The sequence below is a fragment of the Patella vulgata genome, chromosome 3 (genome assembly GCF_932274485.2).
Source record: "Patella vulgata chromosome 3, xgPatVulg1.2, whole genome shotgun sequence".
Classification (NCBI taxonomy): Eukaryota; Metazoa; Mollusca; class Gastropoda; family Patellidae; genus Patella; species Patella vulgata.
Window position 1 is genome coordinate 85,266,371 of NC_065881.2, and position 20,034 is coordinate 85,286,404.

The 20,034-nt window shown below is 35.5% G+C and overlaps 2 protein-coding genes and 1 long non-coding RNA gene across 5 annotated transcripts in view; all 3 read right to left on the reverse strand.

Annotated features, from left to right (window-relative positions):
* The window catches only part of LOC130010333 (deoxynucleoside triphosphate triphosphohydrolase SAMHD1-like), a 49,064-nt gene extending 38,606 nt beyond the window's left edge, over positions 1–10,458 (reverse strand). For both annotated transcript variants that reach the window (XM_056100040.1, XM_050543048.2), the window contains exons 1-3: positions 10,294–10,458; positions 8,993–9,030; positions 35–195 (exon numbers count right to left, since the gene is read on the reverse strand). In XM_056100040.1, coding sequence (XP_055956015.1) covers positions 35–195; positions 8,993–9,019 — 188 coding nt within the window. In that variant the 5' untranslated portion in view covers positions 9,020–9,030; positions 10,294–10,458. The remainder of the gene's footprint in view (positions 1–34; positions 196–8,992; positions 9,031–10,293) is intronic.
* LOC126816503 (uncharacterized) lies at positions 1,709–8,385 on the reverse strand. Its single transcript, XR_007678425.2, has 3 exons — positions 7,189–8,385; positions 4,374–5,486; positions 1,709–3,031 (listed from the first exon to the last, which is right to left on the reverse strand). It is a non-coding gene; the product is annotated as an uncharacterized LOC126816503 (long non-coding RNA).
* A 5,902-nt stretch (positions 10,459–16,360) lies between the features above and the next one.
* Positions 16,361–20,034, reverse strand: part of LOC126816495 (deoxynucleoside triphosphate triphosphohydrolase SAMHD1-like) — a 43,922-nt gene continuing 40,248 nt past the window's right edge. For both annotated transcript variants that reach the window (XM_056100041.1, XM_056100042.1), the window contains exons 15-16: positions 18,508–18,547; positions 16,361–17,232 (exon numbers count right to left, since the gene is read on the reverse strand). In XM_056100041.1, coding sequence (XP_055956016.1) covers positions 18,509–18,547 — 39 coding nt within the window. In that variant the 3' untranslated portion in view covers positions 16,361–17,232; position 18,508. The remainder of the gene's footprint in view (positions 17,233–18,507; positions 18,548–20,034) is intronic.

Below are 20,034 nucleotides of genomic sequence, written 5' to 3' on the forward strand. Positions count from 1 at the left end.
AATATTATGAAAATTCTAGCATATATGTACTTACCCTAAGGAATGCTCAAATCTATTATGTGATGCACCAGGGTAGACATAATAAACAGGACCCATTTGTTTTAAAAAACGTAGACGTTGAAATTCTGGTGTATCAACAATTTTCATACAAAGGGGAGGGATTTCAATATGGCCGTGAACAGGATCATTGAATATCTGTACAAAAGAAATAAAACAATTTAAAATCTTACGGCTATCCCAGGATGAAATAAAACGATTCAAAATTCTTGGACTGTTCTATTTAAAAATATCTGGAGTAATAGACAGACCCACAAACAGAATATTTTTAAAGCTCTTTATACCAAAAGATCTTTATGTTCAAAAAATGGTACACAAAGCATGTTCATTTTTCAAGATCCTTCTCTACCAATAGAAATCATTTTCTCGACGCACGTCATTTTTACACTCAACATACCAACCCTCCCAGGTCATTTTCAAACCCCCATCCTATCCTCCCAGCTCATTATCAAATTTGATGCCCCTACCCTTCCACGTCATTTTCAAACCCAATGCTCATACAATCCTAGATAATCTTTGAATGGAACAGCCCTTAGCAGAATTTTGTTTTACTAAATGAGAAATACTGGTCTGTAAATAGGTTGACAATCTAATAATTATGAGTGTCACTATTTTTCCTGTTTTTTTTTATTTTTCTAATTTCTTCAAAATATTCCGACGAGTCAGAGATGAAGGGTTTGGAGATCTTGCCTTCTGGATATAGGAGCCTCGAGGTAAAAAAAACTGTTGTAGTGGATGGAATCTCGTGTGCGGACAGCTTAGCAAGATCTGATCGGATCTTTATTGATTTTCATAGTGTCTTTAGGCGTAAGACGAATGGTGGTGGTTAGGTCGAGGATGGTAGAGGGTAGAAATTTCATAGGCTAAAATTTGGTTACAAAATAAATGATTGAAATGTGGACTTTTCAATTCTATTACTGGCTTATTGTAATATTAAGCATGATCATTTAACTATGATCTAGCAGTAGAGGATCCACGGTGGGTAATTAACCTTGCGGTCACGTATTCAATCCCGGTGAGCTTTCAGATGGGGCGAAAAACCAAGGCCCTGTGCACACCGTGGCTTGCGCGTAAAAGAACTCTTGGCAGTTGGAATTCGATAGAATAGTCAGGGCACAATTTTTCTCATAGTACAGTGTATGGCTTATGCCCGTCTTCCTTAGCTGAGTCGGAGCAGACGGGTAGGATGTTAAACCCCATTTCATTTCATTTTGTCGCAATAGACACTTCTAACAACTAGACATGAAAGGCTGGGGGGGGGGGCGAAAATATCTGTCTAGATGTTCCAGTCGATCTCAGAACGCAGTCTATATAATCTGAATAGTTTAGAGCCCACCTAAAACAACATAGTGGCATATGCGCATGTTTTCCACACTGAAAAAAAATTGTGATGGAACAACACAAACTTGTGTTGTTTTCAACACAAGTTAGGTGTCTCTATTTAACAATACAAACTTGTGTTGAATGTTAAATGTTGAAACACAAAACTTGTGTTAAAATTTGTCAAACAACACAAACATGTGTGAAAATCTACACAGTCCTTTGCTCTATTTAACCTGTAAAGTTTGATAAATGAAGTAACAATAATTATTTTTGTTAAATTATTATTTATTCATAAAATGATAGGAAAAAGTAAATTAATACCACCAAATCAAAACTAAATAGACATTTGGAATGTTGACAGAAAAGCAGAAATAATATTAATAAAATTGTGTTATATAATGACAAAATACCCCCCTCCCCCCATATCACAAAATATAAAATAGGTATTTAAATTTTTCTTTACCCTGAAACAAGTACTGAGAATATAAAGACATATACACAGTATCCTTACCCCACACCCGAAAAATATATAATTCAAATATATCTAAATTTAATAACATCCAAACCAAGCACTAATAAGATAAATTATGCACTAAAGTGAATTACTTTCAAAAATTGAAATGTACTACAAAGTCATGTTACAAGTGATTTGTGAGGCAACTGGAAATAACTAGCATACACAAAAAACTAACAAAAGAAAAATGAACTATTTTGCAGGAGTAATAAAATGATGTCGAACCCTTTCCTCATTAAAAAAGACTAACAAAATGAATATTTTGTACATAAAAGGAGCAAAGCATCAAGATTGCTGGATTAAAATATATAAATATCAGAGAAAATGGCAAATATTAAATAATATGTACAAAATATTTATATACAATTACTTACAAGTCATAAGGTGTGCGTGTTAACCATTCGCCCCCCCCCCCCCCCCGGTTCCGTTAAAAGAACCCTTTACAGTTGAAACATTTGATATTTGATATAAGAGTAGGTTGTAGGGCTTAATTAATAACCCAGAAAACTAGGATATTAACACCTAATTGATCTCATTAGTGAGAGAGAGAGAGAGAGAGAGAGAGAGGGGGGGGAGGGTTTAACGTCCACTCGACACAAACTAGGTCATTTCGGGACTAACATATGGTTCAATTTTATTTCCATAATTCGCTTGCGCGTAGGGGTCTTTAGCTGTGGGAGGAAACCGGAGGGCCCGGAGAAAACCCACGAGGTTGGACAGGCGACCCTACATCTTGTCACGTACAACCGGGGAATCGAAACCCCGCCTGTTGACTCAATGACAGACCGTATGATACAGCGCGCGCGTGCTAACCATTCGGCCATCCAACCTCCCTATCTCATAAGCAATGTAAAGGTTTTTTTGTTATTCTGTAATATTTGATCTACGTTTTGTTTTCAGAAATGCATATTAGATACTTTATGATTTCCGACCAAATTCTACCTTCTATATTATACACAAATTTCTCGAGGGAATTAAAATATAATTGTGTTCGGATATATTTAACATTAAACTAAAAAAAAAAATAAAAAATGGGTCAAATGTATTCTTTTCCAGAATTAAATTGGTGGTGTAATATTCAAAAGTTGTGGTTGGGTTCTCTCGTTGTTATCATACATCATATACTCTTCCAAGATTCTGAAAAATAAGGAATGAATTCCATCATTTTATAACTTATGCAGGGGTTGTCAATATATAACACAATTTTATTAGTATTGGAATTAACTTTTTCTATCAACATTCCAAATGTCACAATGTATAAATAAACAATTTATTTTGCCACATCGAGACTGAGTCTCTATTTTGTTACAGCTTTGCATAAAACATACCATGTTTTGTCCAGTTACAGACCCAGACAGATTATTATGCTCAAACGGGTCAGAAGTCAGAATGTCTTGAAGTTTGGGATTAAAGTCAAATAAGAAGGCAGCTATTCACCCAGATCAAACATGTATTGTGTCTCCAAATCCAGATTCCCTACACTTGAAATAGCAGAATACTAGGCATTGCCATAAGAAGAAAAACAAGCCAATAGGGTCGCTATGTTCCCCGCCGAAATCCGAAAATAAATAGATGACACATTAATTAATCGCACACTTTTTTTTGTTTCAAAAGTATCGAGCAATCAAACTATACATTAAGTTTCATCACTTAATGTTCAGATAGAATCAAAAGCATCGACCAATGAAATTGATTAGCCCTGCTCAGCTTTAGCTCAAAATGTTAATCATTGAACTCGGACAAGACATTCACCTAATGAACATCTACATCAAGTTTAAACATTCTACCTCAATTAAAAGTAAAGTTATGTTCCACAGTCTTGACCAATCAAATTGCTTATCTCTACTTAGCTTAAGCAGAAAATTCTTACCATCAAATTTAGTCAAGGTAATGGTATAATGAATCTATATTCTCAGTTTCATCACTCTCACTTAAATTAGAACTAAAGTTATCGTGTCCCAAAGCATCAACCAATCAAATTACTTATCTCTGCTTACCATATGCAGAAAATGCCTATCTTCGACCTCCGTCAAGGCATTGACCTAATAAACACCTACACCAAGTTTGAACATTTTACCTCAATTAGGAGAGTTATTGGGTTCCAAAATCTCGGCCAATCAAATTGCTTATCACTCTGCTTACCCTCAGCAGAAAGTGTTCATTATCGAACTAAGTCAGGGTATTGATGTAATGAAACTATACACCAAGTTTCATCACTTTCACTTAATTAGAACTAATATTATCGTGTCCCAAAGCATCAACCAATCAAATTGCTTATCTCTGCTTACCCTCAGCAGAAAATGCTCAAACTTTGAACTCCATCAAGGTATTGGCCTAAAAAACACCTGCACCAAGTTTGAACATTCTAGCTCAATTAGACAGACAGACGAACCCATTTTAATAGTCCCCTGCTTTCTTCGAAAGGCGGGGGACAACTAGATTATCAAGTGTATAGAGCCAGTTCCTGTATGGTACTTACATTTTGCCTGATTATCAAGATCTGCGAGAAAAAATATTCCACAAGAATATCTATTTCCAACTGTCTGGATCTTTCCAATGTGGTTAACTGAAAACAAAATGCCATGTATAAGTTGACTTAAATTGACTAGACAGTTAAAAAAATGAAAGTGTTAATTTAATTACATTGTAGGCCTATGTGTGATGTGTTGGTTTGCTTTGTCAAAGATGAGATGAAAAAATGAAATGAAATGAAATGGGGGTTTAACGTCCTGCATCTCTGCTCCGAATTGGCTAATGAAGATGGGTATATGTCATACAGTGTGCTTTAAGGGAAATTTTGCCCGGTATCGTGGCGCTAAGGCCTACTCTTATATCGAATTCCAACTGCCAGGTGGTCTATTACGTGCACAGCAATGTGTACATGGAACTTTAGTTTTATGTTGAATTCAAACAACTGCACCACTGACTGGTAGATACCATGTCGGAAAATTCCAGTGAAGTTTCTCGGCCAAGATCGAGAGCAAACCCACCATCATCGTGCACATACATGTGCATGTACGTGTAGAGTTTTACTATACTAATCTGAAATGGAATTGAGTTTTATGTCACATCAGCTCAACCGGGATATATTATGCCAATGATGAGATTCTAAAATACCATAATGACAATCTTTTCTATTAGAATTGAACACTTACCCCTCCAAAACAGGGGGGTTGGATGGCTGAATGGTTAGCGTGCGCGCGCTGTATCATACAGTCTGTCATTGAGTCGACTGGCGTGGTTTCGAATCCCCGGTTGTACGTGGCAAGGAGTAGGGTCGCCTGTCCAACCTCGTGGGTTTTCTCCGGGTCCTCCGGTTTCCTCCCACTGCTAAAGACCCCTACGCGCAAGCGAATTATGTAAATAAAATTAAACCATATGTTAGTCCCGAAATGACCTAGTTTGTGTCGAGTGGACGTTAAACCCCATTTCTCTCGCTCTCCCTCCAAAACACCAAGCAGAAATCATATGTGGCGCTCTAATTATCATTTCAGCTCTTTCTTCTTCCATTTTTTTGTGTTTTTTTACTTGTTTTATTATACACATGTATGATCTTTTCCTGGGTGATTTGCTATGTCATCTAATATTGAAACTGAAAAAAATAAATACATGACATGTAATTAATTGCTAATAATATACTAACTGTGTGATAGGAAATTTAAACTAAACTATCTATCAAAAGTTTGTTTCAAACAATTCCTCTAAAAACATTTGAATTCTGAGGAACTGCCTAAGCGGTAAAAATCCATTTTATCAACCCTTGTTTGTCATGTGACTGGACTGTCACAGTAATTAGAAGAGAGCCATTGTGGCTGAGTGAGTAAGGCGCTGGCTCGCTAGCCAGTGTCAACCGAGAAAGCTCATCTAGACTTTCTGGCGTGTTTTCCCCTTTTCAGAGGTGCAGGATGGAGGGCCTGACAAGGACGGCTGCCCAGTTGTTTCGAGGGAACAAACAAGCGAGATCCCGTGTACACATTGGCTTGCACGTAAATGTTAATTGTAATCGATCCCTTGGTAGTTCGAATTCGTAGGCTGTAGCACCCCTGTCACAGTTCGACCGCCAATTTGTGATACCCTTAATTTAAAGGAGCTAAATCGCTAATATTTGGGACCTAGAAATTGACCCCACAAATGGGTCGTAACGCATATAATAATGTAATAGGAATATATATAAACTGATTTACATTCAATCGTTTCCATTTTTACTCTAATTTCAAATCAGTTACGTTCGGCGAAATATGTCAGAAGTCTCAATCGAATCAAAATTTCTAGTCTACATAGTATTTATTCCGCATACTCTTCCGATATGAATATGCCGTCACCGTTTCACATGATTTGTTGAATGTCTAGCCTCGTTCTTCGAGTCCCTTGTTGAATGGGCCTGAAACGCATTATGGTACACGATTCGTGTACCAATGGTAAAATGTTTATTTTGTCTTAAATATTGGATATCAGAAGCCCATCTATTTTTCCCGGTAAGATCACAACATCAATGTTGATTTAAATTGACAAATAATTTGTGTTTTCAATGTCGAAGATTTTGGATGATATTGAGTTAGAGACTTAGCTACTTTAAATTTTTGTTCTGTGCATGCCCGTGTTTGGTTTAAGGGAATCTAGTTTTTTTCTAGTGATATTTAAGTCTGTACTTTCTTTATATGCAAATATGTGACTTGGAAAAGGGTCGCCTAACCAGTCTCGTGGGATTTCATTCAAATGATATTGAACCTTAAATGTTACTGTTAGTCCCGAAATTACCTAGCACCAGTAATAGATATATTACCTATCCAACAAACACCAACAACAAATCCAGGTTTATTCAGAATTAATATAACACAACACACAAAGATGGTAATAATAGAATGAGAATCCTCGGACAGACGGCGGAAACGGAACCGTCGGACTTGATTCTAGGAGTAGGACATGTTAATATTAGCATGGACCTACTTGATTCGACCAATTTAATACATGTATGGCATAGTTTGTGTCAAGTGAACCCGATTTCTCACTCTATTATTGGATATAACTACCTCGTATGCAGTGATACAAGGCCGTTACCAATTATCCATGTTCTTGACGTGAAGAAATAAAATAATAAAAGTCATGTTTTTATTATTCATTTGGATAAATACAATTCTCGGTGGTATGATTTGAATAAATACAACATATCATGAGTATAACTGATTTGAAGTTTAAATTATTATTTCTCGTACTTTGACAATAGACTACCGGGCATTTACAAATAGCTAACGTAGGCCTACTCTTCATAAAGAAAATACAGGAATAATAATCACCTTGATTTTATTGTTGATCTTTGTCCGAATTCAGATTTCCTTTTAAAGCAATTAGACTGCACTAATGCCACTATCGCTGCATTATATTGTAAAAAATATACTGCAATCTGAAAAATGGATAACAATCAGTTGTATGCAGGGCAAGTCTGTTTTTCAAAATGGCGTCTAGTAAACAACAGGGCGCAAACAATAATCATTGCAATTCAGGACTGGCTAGAGTCGATAGTGCATCCCAATAATGATTATTTGAATAATTAATCAAATAGAAAATCAATTATGTACATTAGGATATGATAGAATATTGAATTAGACTACCTCAAATACCTCGAAATTTATTGTTTGATCTCCAGTTTGCCCGCCAAAACCATACGCCCTTCGGCAAATAAAAAATTAGTGTATAGTTGTTTAGGGTTTTAACAGAAACGAAAAATATTAATTCTAAATTTGCATTACAAATAGGCAACATTTGATTAAAAAATATAACCTCATATTCTTGTTTTCTCTGCATACTTTGTTGAACAAATATCTCTGTTGTGGTTGTTGAAAAAATATCTCTGTTGTGGTTGTTGAAAAAATATCTCTGTTGTGGTTGGTTCTAACAATGCCGCACGACTAGGTAGGGGCCTAATTAATCGATACACCACAACCCTTAAGAACACGATTGACTTTTCAGCTCGATTCCACGGTGAAATCGCCAAATCCTGTTATAAATATTTCTAACTTTTTTTTATAGAGTAATTTATTTTGATAGGTTCTTTTACAGGTAAGCAATAAATTTGCAAGTTCGATTAATAAACCAATAGAATTAAATAAAAAGATTAACTCAGCTTTTTCCACGCCCATTCCGACATTTTCTAAAACCAAAATATCAGACTATTGTTTTAGTTTTCACATATTCCGAGAATTGTCTTTGATGTATCAAGTTTAATGGGTCAATATAATCAACCTCTAATAAGTGTAGACATTGTAATAACCCAACTATGTCTGTGTATTGTCTGGGACAAGATTTGAAAATAAACAAAGGATATAATCAGAGTAATCTAATTAACATTGCGGACACCCAACATTGCGATATCTACTTAACGTGTGTGATAATCAATATAAGGTTTTAGACAAATACAAATATTCTAGAAATCAAGTTAAAATTGGAATGAATTCCTGAACATTCAAATTCAGAAAATGGTGTTTTACATAGGCTAAGCCAGTTACCAGATTCCATTCAGATTTTCTCAATAACAATATTGATTGTTTAAAAAAAAAACATTATTACAGATAATAAAGTAACATAATAAATGTTATCTTAAAATTTGACGTAATTAATTATATGAAAAACAAAAAACACACAAGATATTGTAAATCTAAACAAGTTTGTGTTAAGACATTGAAAAGAACACAAACTGTCTGGCAATCGTCTGATTAATTGGTACTCACACCCTTCCAGTGAAGAATAGCATGTTATTTTCGGGATGTGAATTAAGCCCTTTATTACTTTTCTTAAACTTGTCGACTCCCGAATTCAGACTTTGTATGGAGTTTTTTTTTTAAAAAGAAAACAAATCTTGGACGGTACACATTACTTGTGTTAATGATATGAAAAAACACACAAGATTTTATAAATCGACACAAGTTTGTGTTAATGCAATGCAAAACAACACATAACTTGTGTAGATTAGTTTTAACACAAGTACTTGTGTTGAGATCCAACACAAGTGTTTTTTCAGTGCAGTATGGCTATTGACGATGGTGGACAGACTAACAACAACGTTAAATTTGAATAAACATATCAAAGAAAAGAGCTAAATACCTTTCCTCGTTTTATACATTCAGCCATTCTGTTAGGAACTATGAAAATAAAAAAAAGACATACCAGGCAACGAACGTTGACAAGCAATCGTATACCTGTAGTTCTGTTCACTGAGCTAGCGAAAATTCAGCTAAGGCACAACTATTTCTTAATTGGGTGCGTTTCAAATATGCGTCTTTCAATGTTAAAGATGCATTATGTAAGATTTAGAGAAAGAGCTGGTCGTTCATGTAATAATAGTTCAAAAATAGATAATGCAAAATGAATATATTGAAATTTTCATCAAATTATTTTATTCTGAGCGACGATATTATCCTTTGAAGGTTTGACAATGCACGGAATGTAACCACCGTACTGGTTGTTCGAGGCTTAGCATCGCTTTACCATTTTTCAATTAAATCATTAAATGGCCGAGCCGTTCTAATCTACTTAGATATGTTAATAAATGTCTAATGAATAGTTTTATAACATTTAAAGCCTACAGAAAGACCTGCAATATGCAGACTTAGCTCATGCATAACTCATGTTTAAGCATATATATGTCATAAAACAATGAATTACTACGATGTTGTGCCTAATTCAGGCTAACATTAAACATATTCGGCTTTTAAAACGTGGATAACTTCCAACATATTCTATACTAATTCTCCTTCTCGTAAATGTAGTTCCTTCTACTGACGGTAGTGATAGAAATAGTAAAGAACTGATGTATTAAATGACATAATCTTTACTTAAAACACCTGTTAGGATCACAATTTCTGCATGTCCTTTACACCCTTCTGTACAATCGAAATATTAATTCGTTCAAACGAGATAATTAATTCGTTCGAACGGGATAATTAATGGGTTCAAACGAGATACTAATTCGTTCAAACGAGATACTAATTCGTTCAAACGAGATACTAATTCGTTCAAACGAGATACTAATTCGTTCAAACGAGATACTAACTCGTTCAAAGGATTAATATTTTTTGTTTGGCACTAATGGGCCTTCGTAGTATAGCATTATTTTCAACCAAATAACAAAATGTTTAGAAAGGTCAGAGATGCATCATATGTTGAATTTACTATTTGAATATTCCCAGGAGGTCATTATTTCAATTCTCGATTTAAATGAAATGAACATTGACATCTTTTCAGGGGAACTATTCAAATCATGATAATTTATTTCTTTTGTTTATCTGTCAAATATTAGATGGCTTCATCGGTTTATAACTTTAGCAATTGTGGGCGGAGGAATGTTAAAACAATATACGACAACGTTTCAATATGCGTGTGATAGAAATTATAACCATACTTACATGCACAAGTCAACAGCTTTGATAATAAAATTAAAATAAGTAGTGCCTATTCTAAACCTCGACTACTGCAGAAATCCGCCTATAATGTAACAAGTTCGAACAGACTTTTAATTACTGTACAACACTTCCCAGAAAAAACATGATATGACATGACATACCCTAACAGTTTATTTCTTTCAATATGATTGTGTAATAAAATATGTTATGTTAAAGCTAGTTCACACACAGTAGTAGAGGCTGCATGCATATACATGTCGATTAGCCTATAATAACCAACTGTACCTGATTTTAGGGCATCATGACACGATCATACAATTCCCAGAAAATCATGAATAAAGAGAACAAAGTGCATATGGAAAGTAAATGTTAATAATACTCTTAAAAAAAAAGTAGGGGATATTGAAATGCAAATACCTATGCAGGTTGTGATAATATAAATAGTCATGGACACTTGACATGCTTTGAGAGTATGTTCACAGATGAAGAACTTATAGCCCCAACAGAACCACTGAGCAGCACATGCGACACGCAATAGCGCCATACACGTGGGAGGGTTCATTGTCAAATTTGACACTTCAAGGAAGGGTTGATGAAAACTGCCGCGTGCTGGTTTATCTTATCCATGCTTGCTTTCCTATCGGTTCTTGCATAAGATTTACGGTTTAGCGTATCTTTGCTTTAGTGAGTTACGTTTAATTTGCAATGAGACGTATTCAACATGATGAACGTCTACATGCTGTTTGCATGCTTCAAATGGGTTCTACACGGCGAGCAGTAGCCAACATGCTTAATGTGTCACAGTCTGTGATCAGCAGACTGTGGAACCGGTACCAACAAACACACAATGTTGATGATAGACCTCGTTCAGGTCGTCCTAGAGCCACTACACAAGCCCAGTATCGATACATTCGTACACAGATCCCGCGAAATCGAAGACAAACGGCCAATCAGCTTTCTGTAAACTTGTACCAAGTTATAGGAACTCGAATTACACCCCAAACGATTAGAAATGGGCTACATGCAGCCCATTTGCATAGGAGACGACCACCTGATGTGCCTCCATTACCTCGCCAGCACATGGCAAACAGGCGTCAATGGTGTAGGCAGCGTAGAAATGGGGGTAATCGTCGATGGGCTCGTGTTTTGTTCTCAGATTTCACCGATAGGCGTACTCGCGTTCGGAGGCGTGTAAATGAGCGTTATGCTAACGTTAACGTCAGACAGCATGACAGATTAGGGCGTGGGTCTGTTATGGTGTGGGAAGGAATCCCCATGACTGGCAAAACTGTAGTGGTATCAAATAATAGCAGGTTTACTGTAATTCTGTATGTCACGTGATTATATGAGCCGCGCTGTAATGGAGCGAGAATAAAGACAGTCATCAAGACTATGCCTATACTTTGTTATACCTGTCCTCTTATTCAAGACCAATCGATCATGTAACAAAAACGGACTTGCATATTTTTCAAGGAAGGGTCAGTGGTGTATACTATCATGACCATATCCTGGCACCGATAGTTCTGCCCTTTGCTCTACGTTCAGGTCGACGTTTCATCTATCAAGATGATAATGCCCGTGCCCACCGCGCTCGTGTCGTGAATGTCTACCTCCAGCGTCACCATATTATCAATATGCCTTGGCCAACCACGAGTCCTGACCTTTCCCCTATAGAGCATGTCTGGGACACAATCGGGAGACGTGTTCGTCGACGTCAACGTCAACCGAATTGGCCGTGGCACTGCAAGAGGAGTGGGTCAGATTGCCCTAAATCGTGATTGGACGGTTGATCAGGAGCATGCCACGACCAATTGCTGAATGTCTGAGGATTGGTGGAGCAATAACTCATTATTAAGACAAAAATCAAAAACGTCCATTTTCACTTTTGACAGTGTATCTCTTTGCGAGTGAAATGGGGCCGTCAGATAAGTCGTCCATATGAACTGTTTATGTTCATGTGTAGGCGATTGGCCTGTTATTAACATACACTGGTTACCTCTAATAAAAACAGCAGTGCATTTCCGCAGTTTTGTATTGTTTCTGAATATCCCCTACTTTTTTTGTTGTAGGAGTTTAGTGCACATTGTTCATTATGCGCTGTCAGGAAATATTAGTGTTTGTGCACGTTTGGTGCACGTAATATGTCAAATGAAATTAATGGGTATATTGTTGAATCGAAATTCATGGCTATATAATGAGTAAAATATGTATTTTTTTGCCGAGTGTGCCGGTGGTTTCGGAAAAATGGGTCGGTTTGTCGGAGTCTTTTGCACATTCAATCATCCCCAAAATACTCATTTATATAAAGCGGCCATTGTGAACCCCGGAAATTACCGAACTGTCCCAACCGGTCTACAATTAGCATTCCCCAACTGAAGAAACGGAAGTTACGAAAGCAAAAGGAAAACACGAGTTATCTTTCCATATAACTGTCTGAAGTAACGACCGATAAAAGATACACTGGCGAATTTCTTCTCACTGGTAATTCCTCCCTTAATCAGCTGTATGTGATGACTGACACCCACTCGGCAAACCTCGGCAGATTCCGGTAACCTTCATCTAGCCTCGGCCTATACATTTGCGATGCGGCACCGGTTTACTTATAAGGGAAACATGCCCGCGTTTAGAAAGAAGTTCTCAAAATTGCTTCGTTCGAAGAGTGTGTCGAATTTTCAGTGCAAATTTGTCCTTGTCTAAAGAAAATCGGATAAACTTGAAAGAAAAACAGCTTCAAACTTTGAAAATTTTGTAAGATAAAACATTCTTCAAATACGTCGTCATGGACAACGCCATTGTAATCCGGGAACTTGAAAGCAGTTCTAATGGCGACTTTGTCATACAGCCGAGATTAGATGTAGGGTACTGGAATCTGTTGAGGTTTGCCGAGTGGACTGACACCAATATTGTCCTTTAATTCCTTCCTTAATCAGCTGTATGTGATGACTGACACCAATATTGTCCTTTAAGGGAAAACAGGGGCTATTATGTGAATGTATTTTATAAAAGCAGCTTAAACTTTGGTGCACGCCATGTCTGTTCAGCATACATGTAGAGACATGCACGTGCCTGCACAGGCCTTAAAATACTGTGAGGTATAGGCCTGCGGGACATATGGTCATACACACAGGCCTTATCATACCCTGGGGTGCAGACCTGATGTTCATGTACAGGCCTGTGGGAGAGACACATTTCATATACAGCTTTTCATATATAGACATGAGTGGCATTCAAACAGACATAGGCGTGAGCAAAACAAAGCCAGTTACAGACAAAGAGGACATACAACTACAGTAAAAGGCAAGAACAGATATAGAATTTTTAAACGGTATTTAGGGAAAGCCAAACATAGTAATACATTGTTTGGTAACAGTCAGAGAATACCCTTATTGAAATATTTCAGTTAAAAACACTTAGTGAATGCTATTGATATACATATAGCCGTATAGATCCTAGATCTACAATTATTATAAAGGGGGCTATAAAATAGAAATGAACAATGAACTTAACAATGATAATTCTTCGAACTGATCACTAAATGAAAGTTAAACATACAATATGCAAGAGCAAAATATGCTTATTACAAGTCTTTCTTTAGGCCTGAAATGTTATCTAAATTATTAATTAGACATTAATTAACTTATCCAGACCATAATCAACTCTCAATGTTAAGGCTAGACTTTGATGTTGGCTGGATTAGATTCCTATATGCCGCTAACGGCCATTGATAATTAAATTTTTAAAAAGTGGATACTCGAGACTATGCTGTTTATATTAATGATTTTAGTAATGATGACCGAGACTATGCAAAAATTTCACCCGCTTCGTTCTCGGCTCATAGTGGATCAATTTCACTGAAATTTTCAGCAAATTACCTTTACACTATCTAGTTATTAACTATTATAGCGAGAACTGCCATCTCTTTATCTTATCTCCCATAATGTATCTTTAACAGTACTCTAGTTTTCTATTGATTACACCTCACCATATTTATTTGCTGTTTATCAGCTAACAGGTCAAGCGATATATCTATTATATTCTAAAATTCTAAATTAATATCTATACATGTTATTAAATAATGGATTATGGCACGATAAGCTGTATAAATTCAAAACAAAAGGCAACAAAATTAAACTTGGGGAGCGGGGTGGGGGTGGGGGGATAGTTGGTAAAAACTTGTATTAATATATTCTTCTTTTAAATTCTTGAATTTGTCTGCTCCGACTGGGCTAATGAGCGGGATTTTGCTAGAAGAGCGACGCAGTCTATTATAATATCGAATTCCATCTGCCGAGGACTCTTTTACATGCGCGCCACCACCAATGTGTACACGTGACCTCGATTTTCTGTCCCATTCAAACAAATATACGCCGTCCCTTGCGTTCTACAATACTGACATGGAGGAGCTTTCTCGGTCAACACCATGTTTGGACTCTTACTCACTGAGCCACAGTGGCTCCGAATCAGAACAGAATATGTTGTAAGTCATTCGTGGCTTAAAGCCCAATATGTTTAAGGTAATTAGCCACAAAAATTTGGGGAAGTCATTGTTTTACGACATGTATATTTTTAATATTGAAGGAGCATGGATTGGAAATTTACCCAAATAAGAAATGGAGCGGTCGATTGTGGCAGTAGCTCAGTAGGTGTAATTTGTAAAATCACAAAAATTTACCAAATTTTGCGCACTGGACAGAGGTAAAATCCAAGATGGTCGACATGTGCCTAATCAATATACATGAATGTCCGAAACTGCTTCTTTAAGACCCTATAAATCTATTATGCCCATATAAATTAAAGCTTTTGGGATCATTCTTTCTTTGAAGATATAGCCAGTAGTGTCAATTGGCCCCTTAAAGCGTTAAAGATAAGTAAAATCCAAAATGTACAAGAAAATCCTAAACTTTTGGTTTAAGACCCTATAAGTGTATTATGAACATATAAATTAATGTTTCTGGGGTCATTTGAAGATATATCTAAGGTTGTTAAAGCGGTAAAATTTGCTAAAATCTAATATGGCTGACATTTTCCTAACAAGAAAATCCTAAACTTTGGCCAATGAATGTATAACAGTAAGTGTAATGCAAACTGTAACGTTGTATAGTCCAGCAAGTTGCACATTTAATGAAAAGCACCCGCACGCGTCTTAGACATCATACAGACCGCAGCACACTCCATTCTATGGAGAACAAACGCGTACATAATTTCTTGCACATCTATTTACTTGTCGTGCTTCACTCGTCTTTCAAGGCATCAGGTTATTTGGGTTAGGTACCCACAAACATGTACATATCAAATATGCCAGTAAGTGATGAAGTTGTGCAGAGTAATGTACCGTAATAATATTATGACCTTGACTGATAGTTGTTTATAGATTCTTGACCAAGCAAAATAACACCTGAAATAACAGAAATCTACATGAATTGAACTATAGGTTAATAAACACATTGGTCATATTACACTATCACATTACTAATATTGTTATAGCTCGCCAAATATTATGGATATGAAGCCGACCTGGAATATCTTTGGTCGGAACATGCTTTTATGTTCATATATGAAATAACCGACACCGAAAAAGCACATTCCAATATATTACATACCTTTTTAGGAAACATTGTGCGTTTCCCGCCAAAATTAGATCCCATTTTGAATTTGGCCTCCTAGCGGAGGCTTATCAAATAGCAGATGTATTCTAATCCATTCAATATTATGACCATCTGAGAGAGAGAGAGAGAGAGAGAGAGAGAGGGAGTTGATTATGGGCTTTAAATATATGCCTAATGACATGTCTGGCATGTCGTACAAATAATTAATATCAAAGTATGATTACATGAACCAGGATCCGACAACATCGCCACAGCCATCTTAGAATTAAAACATATTAAGAATCAAAGTCTGTCAATTGATGTACATTTGTCCGAAGAACGTTCATGCCAGGTGGTTTCATGTTGATTCTACTCGGACTGAAGGAGAAGAAGAATTCTGGGTTCAAAAATTAAAATAATTTTCAACACATTTAACATCCTTTTATATAAAATACTTTTTAACCCGTGAATATCAATAATAATAATAATAATTTAAATAATAATATATTTCACATGTAAATAAATTAAGGCACCTATTCTGAACAACGAATATACACCACTCAAACAGCATTTTAAAGGATGACTTTCAAGTTATCGGAGTCTGGGACAATAACAACGTATAAAAGTAAAAATGTGGCCGTCTGGAGATTTCAATCAGGTTAACCTTTAAAACTAACCCAATAAATAATAATAATAACATATCACAACTATAATTAACCTGTTGAGTGATGAAAATGTTACAAAGTTAACGAGATAGGGACAATAACTCCATCTAAAATTCCAAAATGGAGACCCCCAGTCCCAAAAATGGAAGACTCTCATTTTTTCATATTTGTAATTTTTGACTGATTATTTGCCCAAAATTTAGTATTTCAAAGAATTGAACCGTAAAACACAATATTTACACTATAACCAAGCCTGGACATAAGACACGTATCACAGTCTTTGTCCAATATAAATTATAACATAACGTTTATTATAATATAGACGTGGCAATAATTGTGTGCCTGACAAAATCTGTGACAGGTGCCTTATGTCCATACGTTATGTGATAATTTGTAATACAATAAATATATACTAAAACTGTGATACAATAAATAGATATTACAACTGTGATACAATAAATATATACTAAAACTGTGATACAATAAATAGATATTACAACTGTGATACAATAAATATATACTAAAACTGTGAAACAATCAATATATACTAAAACTGTGATACAATAAATAGATACTAAAACTGTAAAAGAACCTATAGAGAAATACAAGATATGATTAAAAAAACGCAAAAATGTGGCAAGTCCATATCTTCCCTTGCCTTAAATCTGTTTTCTTTATTCTTTTCGGTGTTTCTAGAATGAAAAACACGAAACCTTTCATCAATTATTGTAAAATAAATTGATGTATGATCTAATAGGGTCAGATAAGGTCCTTGTTGGGTTTCCCTTTGTCAGCGGGTATGACGGGGTACAGTGTCAAGTCATTCAAGGATAAAAGATCACTTGGCAGTTGGAATTCAATGAAAAAGAGACAGAAACGCCGCTATCATGGCATCCATGGCATCCATGGCACAGAAAAGTAGGGTGCATTTACATACAGGGGTCTTGGTTCTTGTACCCTATCCAGAATACCAGATTCCACTTCTTATTAACTTGTGTAGATCACACACAAGTAGATAATTACGTGATTGTTTCGGACTTTCGGTCTCACCACGTAATTCCTTTCGTAAGAGTTTTTATTGTTACTTGTTTCGGACCGTCGATCAAAACACGCATTGTTTTCGTAAGAGTTTATATATTTTACGTGTTTTTTGTTATTCTAACACGATGATCAAACTTGTTATGATGAGAAAAATTGCTTTCATGAACAGTTATGAAAATGTCCTATTCAATTCAAAAGTAAATGTGAAAATGTGTGCAATGTTGTATTATTCTAACATGATGATCAAATTGGTTATTAAAAGGAAAATTTGTTATTAAAAATGAAGATTGATATAATATGTTGTGACAATATGATAAATGTTATTATACAATGTGGCTAATGTTAATATACAATGTAAAAATTGTTACTATACAAAGTAAAAATTGTTACTATACAAAGTACACATTGTTAATATATAATTTCAAAATTGTTAATATACCATTTCAAAATTGTTAATATACCATTTCAAAATTGTTAATATACAATTTCAAAATTGTTAATATACAATTTCAAAATTGTTAATATACAATTTCAAAATTGTTAATATACAATTTCAGAATTGTTATTAAACAATGTGAACCTTTGTTATTTTACAATGTGAACATTTTTATTTTACAATGTGAACATTGTTTTTTTACAATGTGAACATTGTTATTTTACAATGTGAACATTGTTATTTTACAATGTGAACATTGTTATTTTACAATGTGAAAATATGTACAATTTTTATTATGAAGTGATTGTGAATTCTTTTTAAAAAATGTGAAAATATGTACAATTTTTATTATGAAGTGATTGTGAATTCTTTTTAAAAAATGGCGGATTTTTTTATTATGAAATGTTGCAAAAATTTGTTATTATAAAATGTGAAAAATTTGTTATTATAAAATAATCTAGAGCATTTGAAATTTATTTGTATATAATACCTTATTGAGATTTCCTGAATATAAAACCTCCTCTGACGGTCTGAAAAATAAAACAAATTAAAATTTGTAAAAACATTGCAGGCTTTATCTTCCTGTACCACAAACAAAATGAAACCAAGGCAGCACATTCTGGGGGAGGTTTCTTGGCTACCACCGGGATAGACCCCTGGGCCCTTCTGAGCCTCACTCACTGAGCCACCGTAGGTTTTGTCACATATACAAATAATTACAGAATAAAGGATCGTTTTTCTTCATGTAAATTCTTTGCAACTGAGATGATCAGAATCATGCAGATTTGAGTTAAAGATTCGTCCATCGAGAGAATTTAGCCCAGATAGCGACATCAATATTTAAAGGGTCAATCCCGATAATATATATTTTTTTTTTGGGGGGGGGGGGGGGTAGGGTGTCCTAGTGGTCTAGAGTGTCACGCTTCGAGCTCCCGCTGGCCGGTCACCTCTGACTCGCGGTCGTGTTTTCATACCTGGTGTGAGCGTATGTGGACTGGAGATAGGGGGTGCCTTCTCAACCTCGTGGGTTTACTCCGGGTGCTCCGGATTCCTCCCACAGCAAAGAAACCTGCGCGTGCGCTAAGATCATAAAAAATGAAAATAATGCAACTTGTCTGCGATATCAGCCTCGGTGGAAGCGGACGTTAAACACTAAGAACGATGACGATTATATTTTGAAGAATAAAACTGCTTAATTTTGCGTTAAAATCCCTTGAAATCCCCTTCCTTAGGCCCGAGCAACTACTGTCTGTTCCAGGTGATACTCCGACTCTAAATTTGCTTGCCATTTCTTCATTTTTTAATTAAAATGGCTAAAACTTTGTGACATATCTGGAATTTTCATCCCTTTGATTTCTTCCCTTAGAATAAATGACTAGACGTCCCATAAAATCCAGTATTCTCTTGAAAATTTCACATATTTAGACATTGTCACTTTCTCAAAACATAAACATTAAGACTACGCGTGCGTTAAATGGAACACTTGCATTTCGCATGAGGGTAGACAGGTACTTTACAAATTTGGTGCATTCGGTTAGAAATGTCTAGTGAAGGAGAATTCGCCGGTTTGTTTCGCGACAATAATACTTATTAGGGTTTCACACTTTGAAGCTTGTGTGAAACAATATTGTTTTTATTCGGATTGACATTTTTTTTCTGTTTGACCTTGCTTATTTCGCAAAAAAATGCTTATTGGATAATTTAGAGTGGATAAAAGCTATTTTGAAAAGACGGTACATGTCAGAACCATGGAAACTTTCCGAAATAGGTAATTTGGTGTAAAATATTTGACAGTATTTAAATTTGAATAAATGTATCGGTTAAAATGATTCAGAGTTTTGTTTTCTGAGACTTTATAGCTCTATTTGAGAGCAAATTCTGGTATTCCTTTCAAAATAGATCCTTAGATTTAGGCACAAAAGATTTGTTTCTGGTGTTGTAGTAGAAAAGAAAAAAAAACAGCAAACGAATCTTAGGAAAATATAATCCCTTGAATAATGGAATATTGTTATGTACA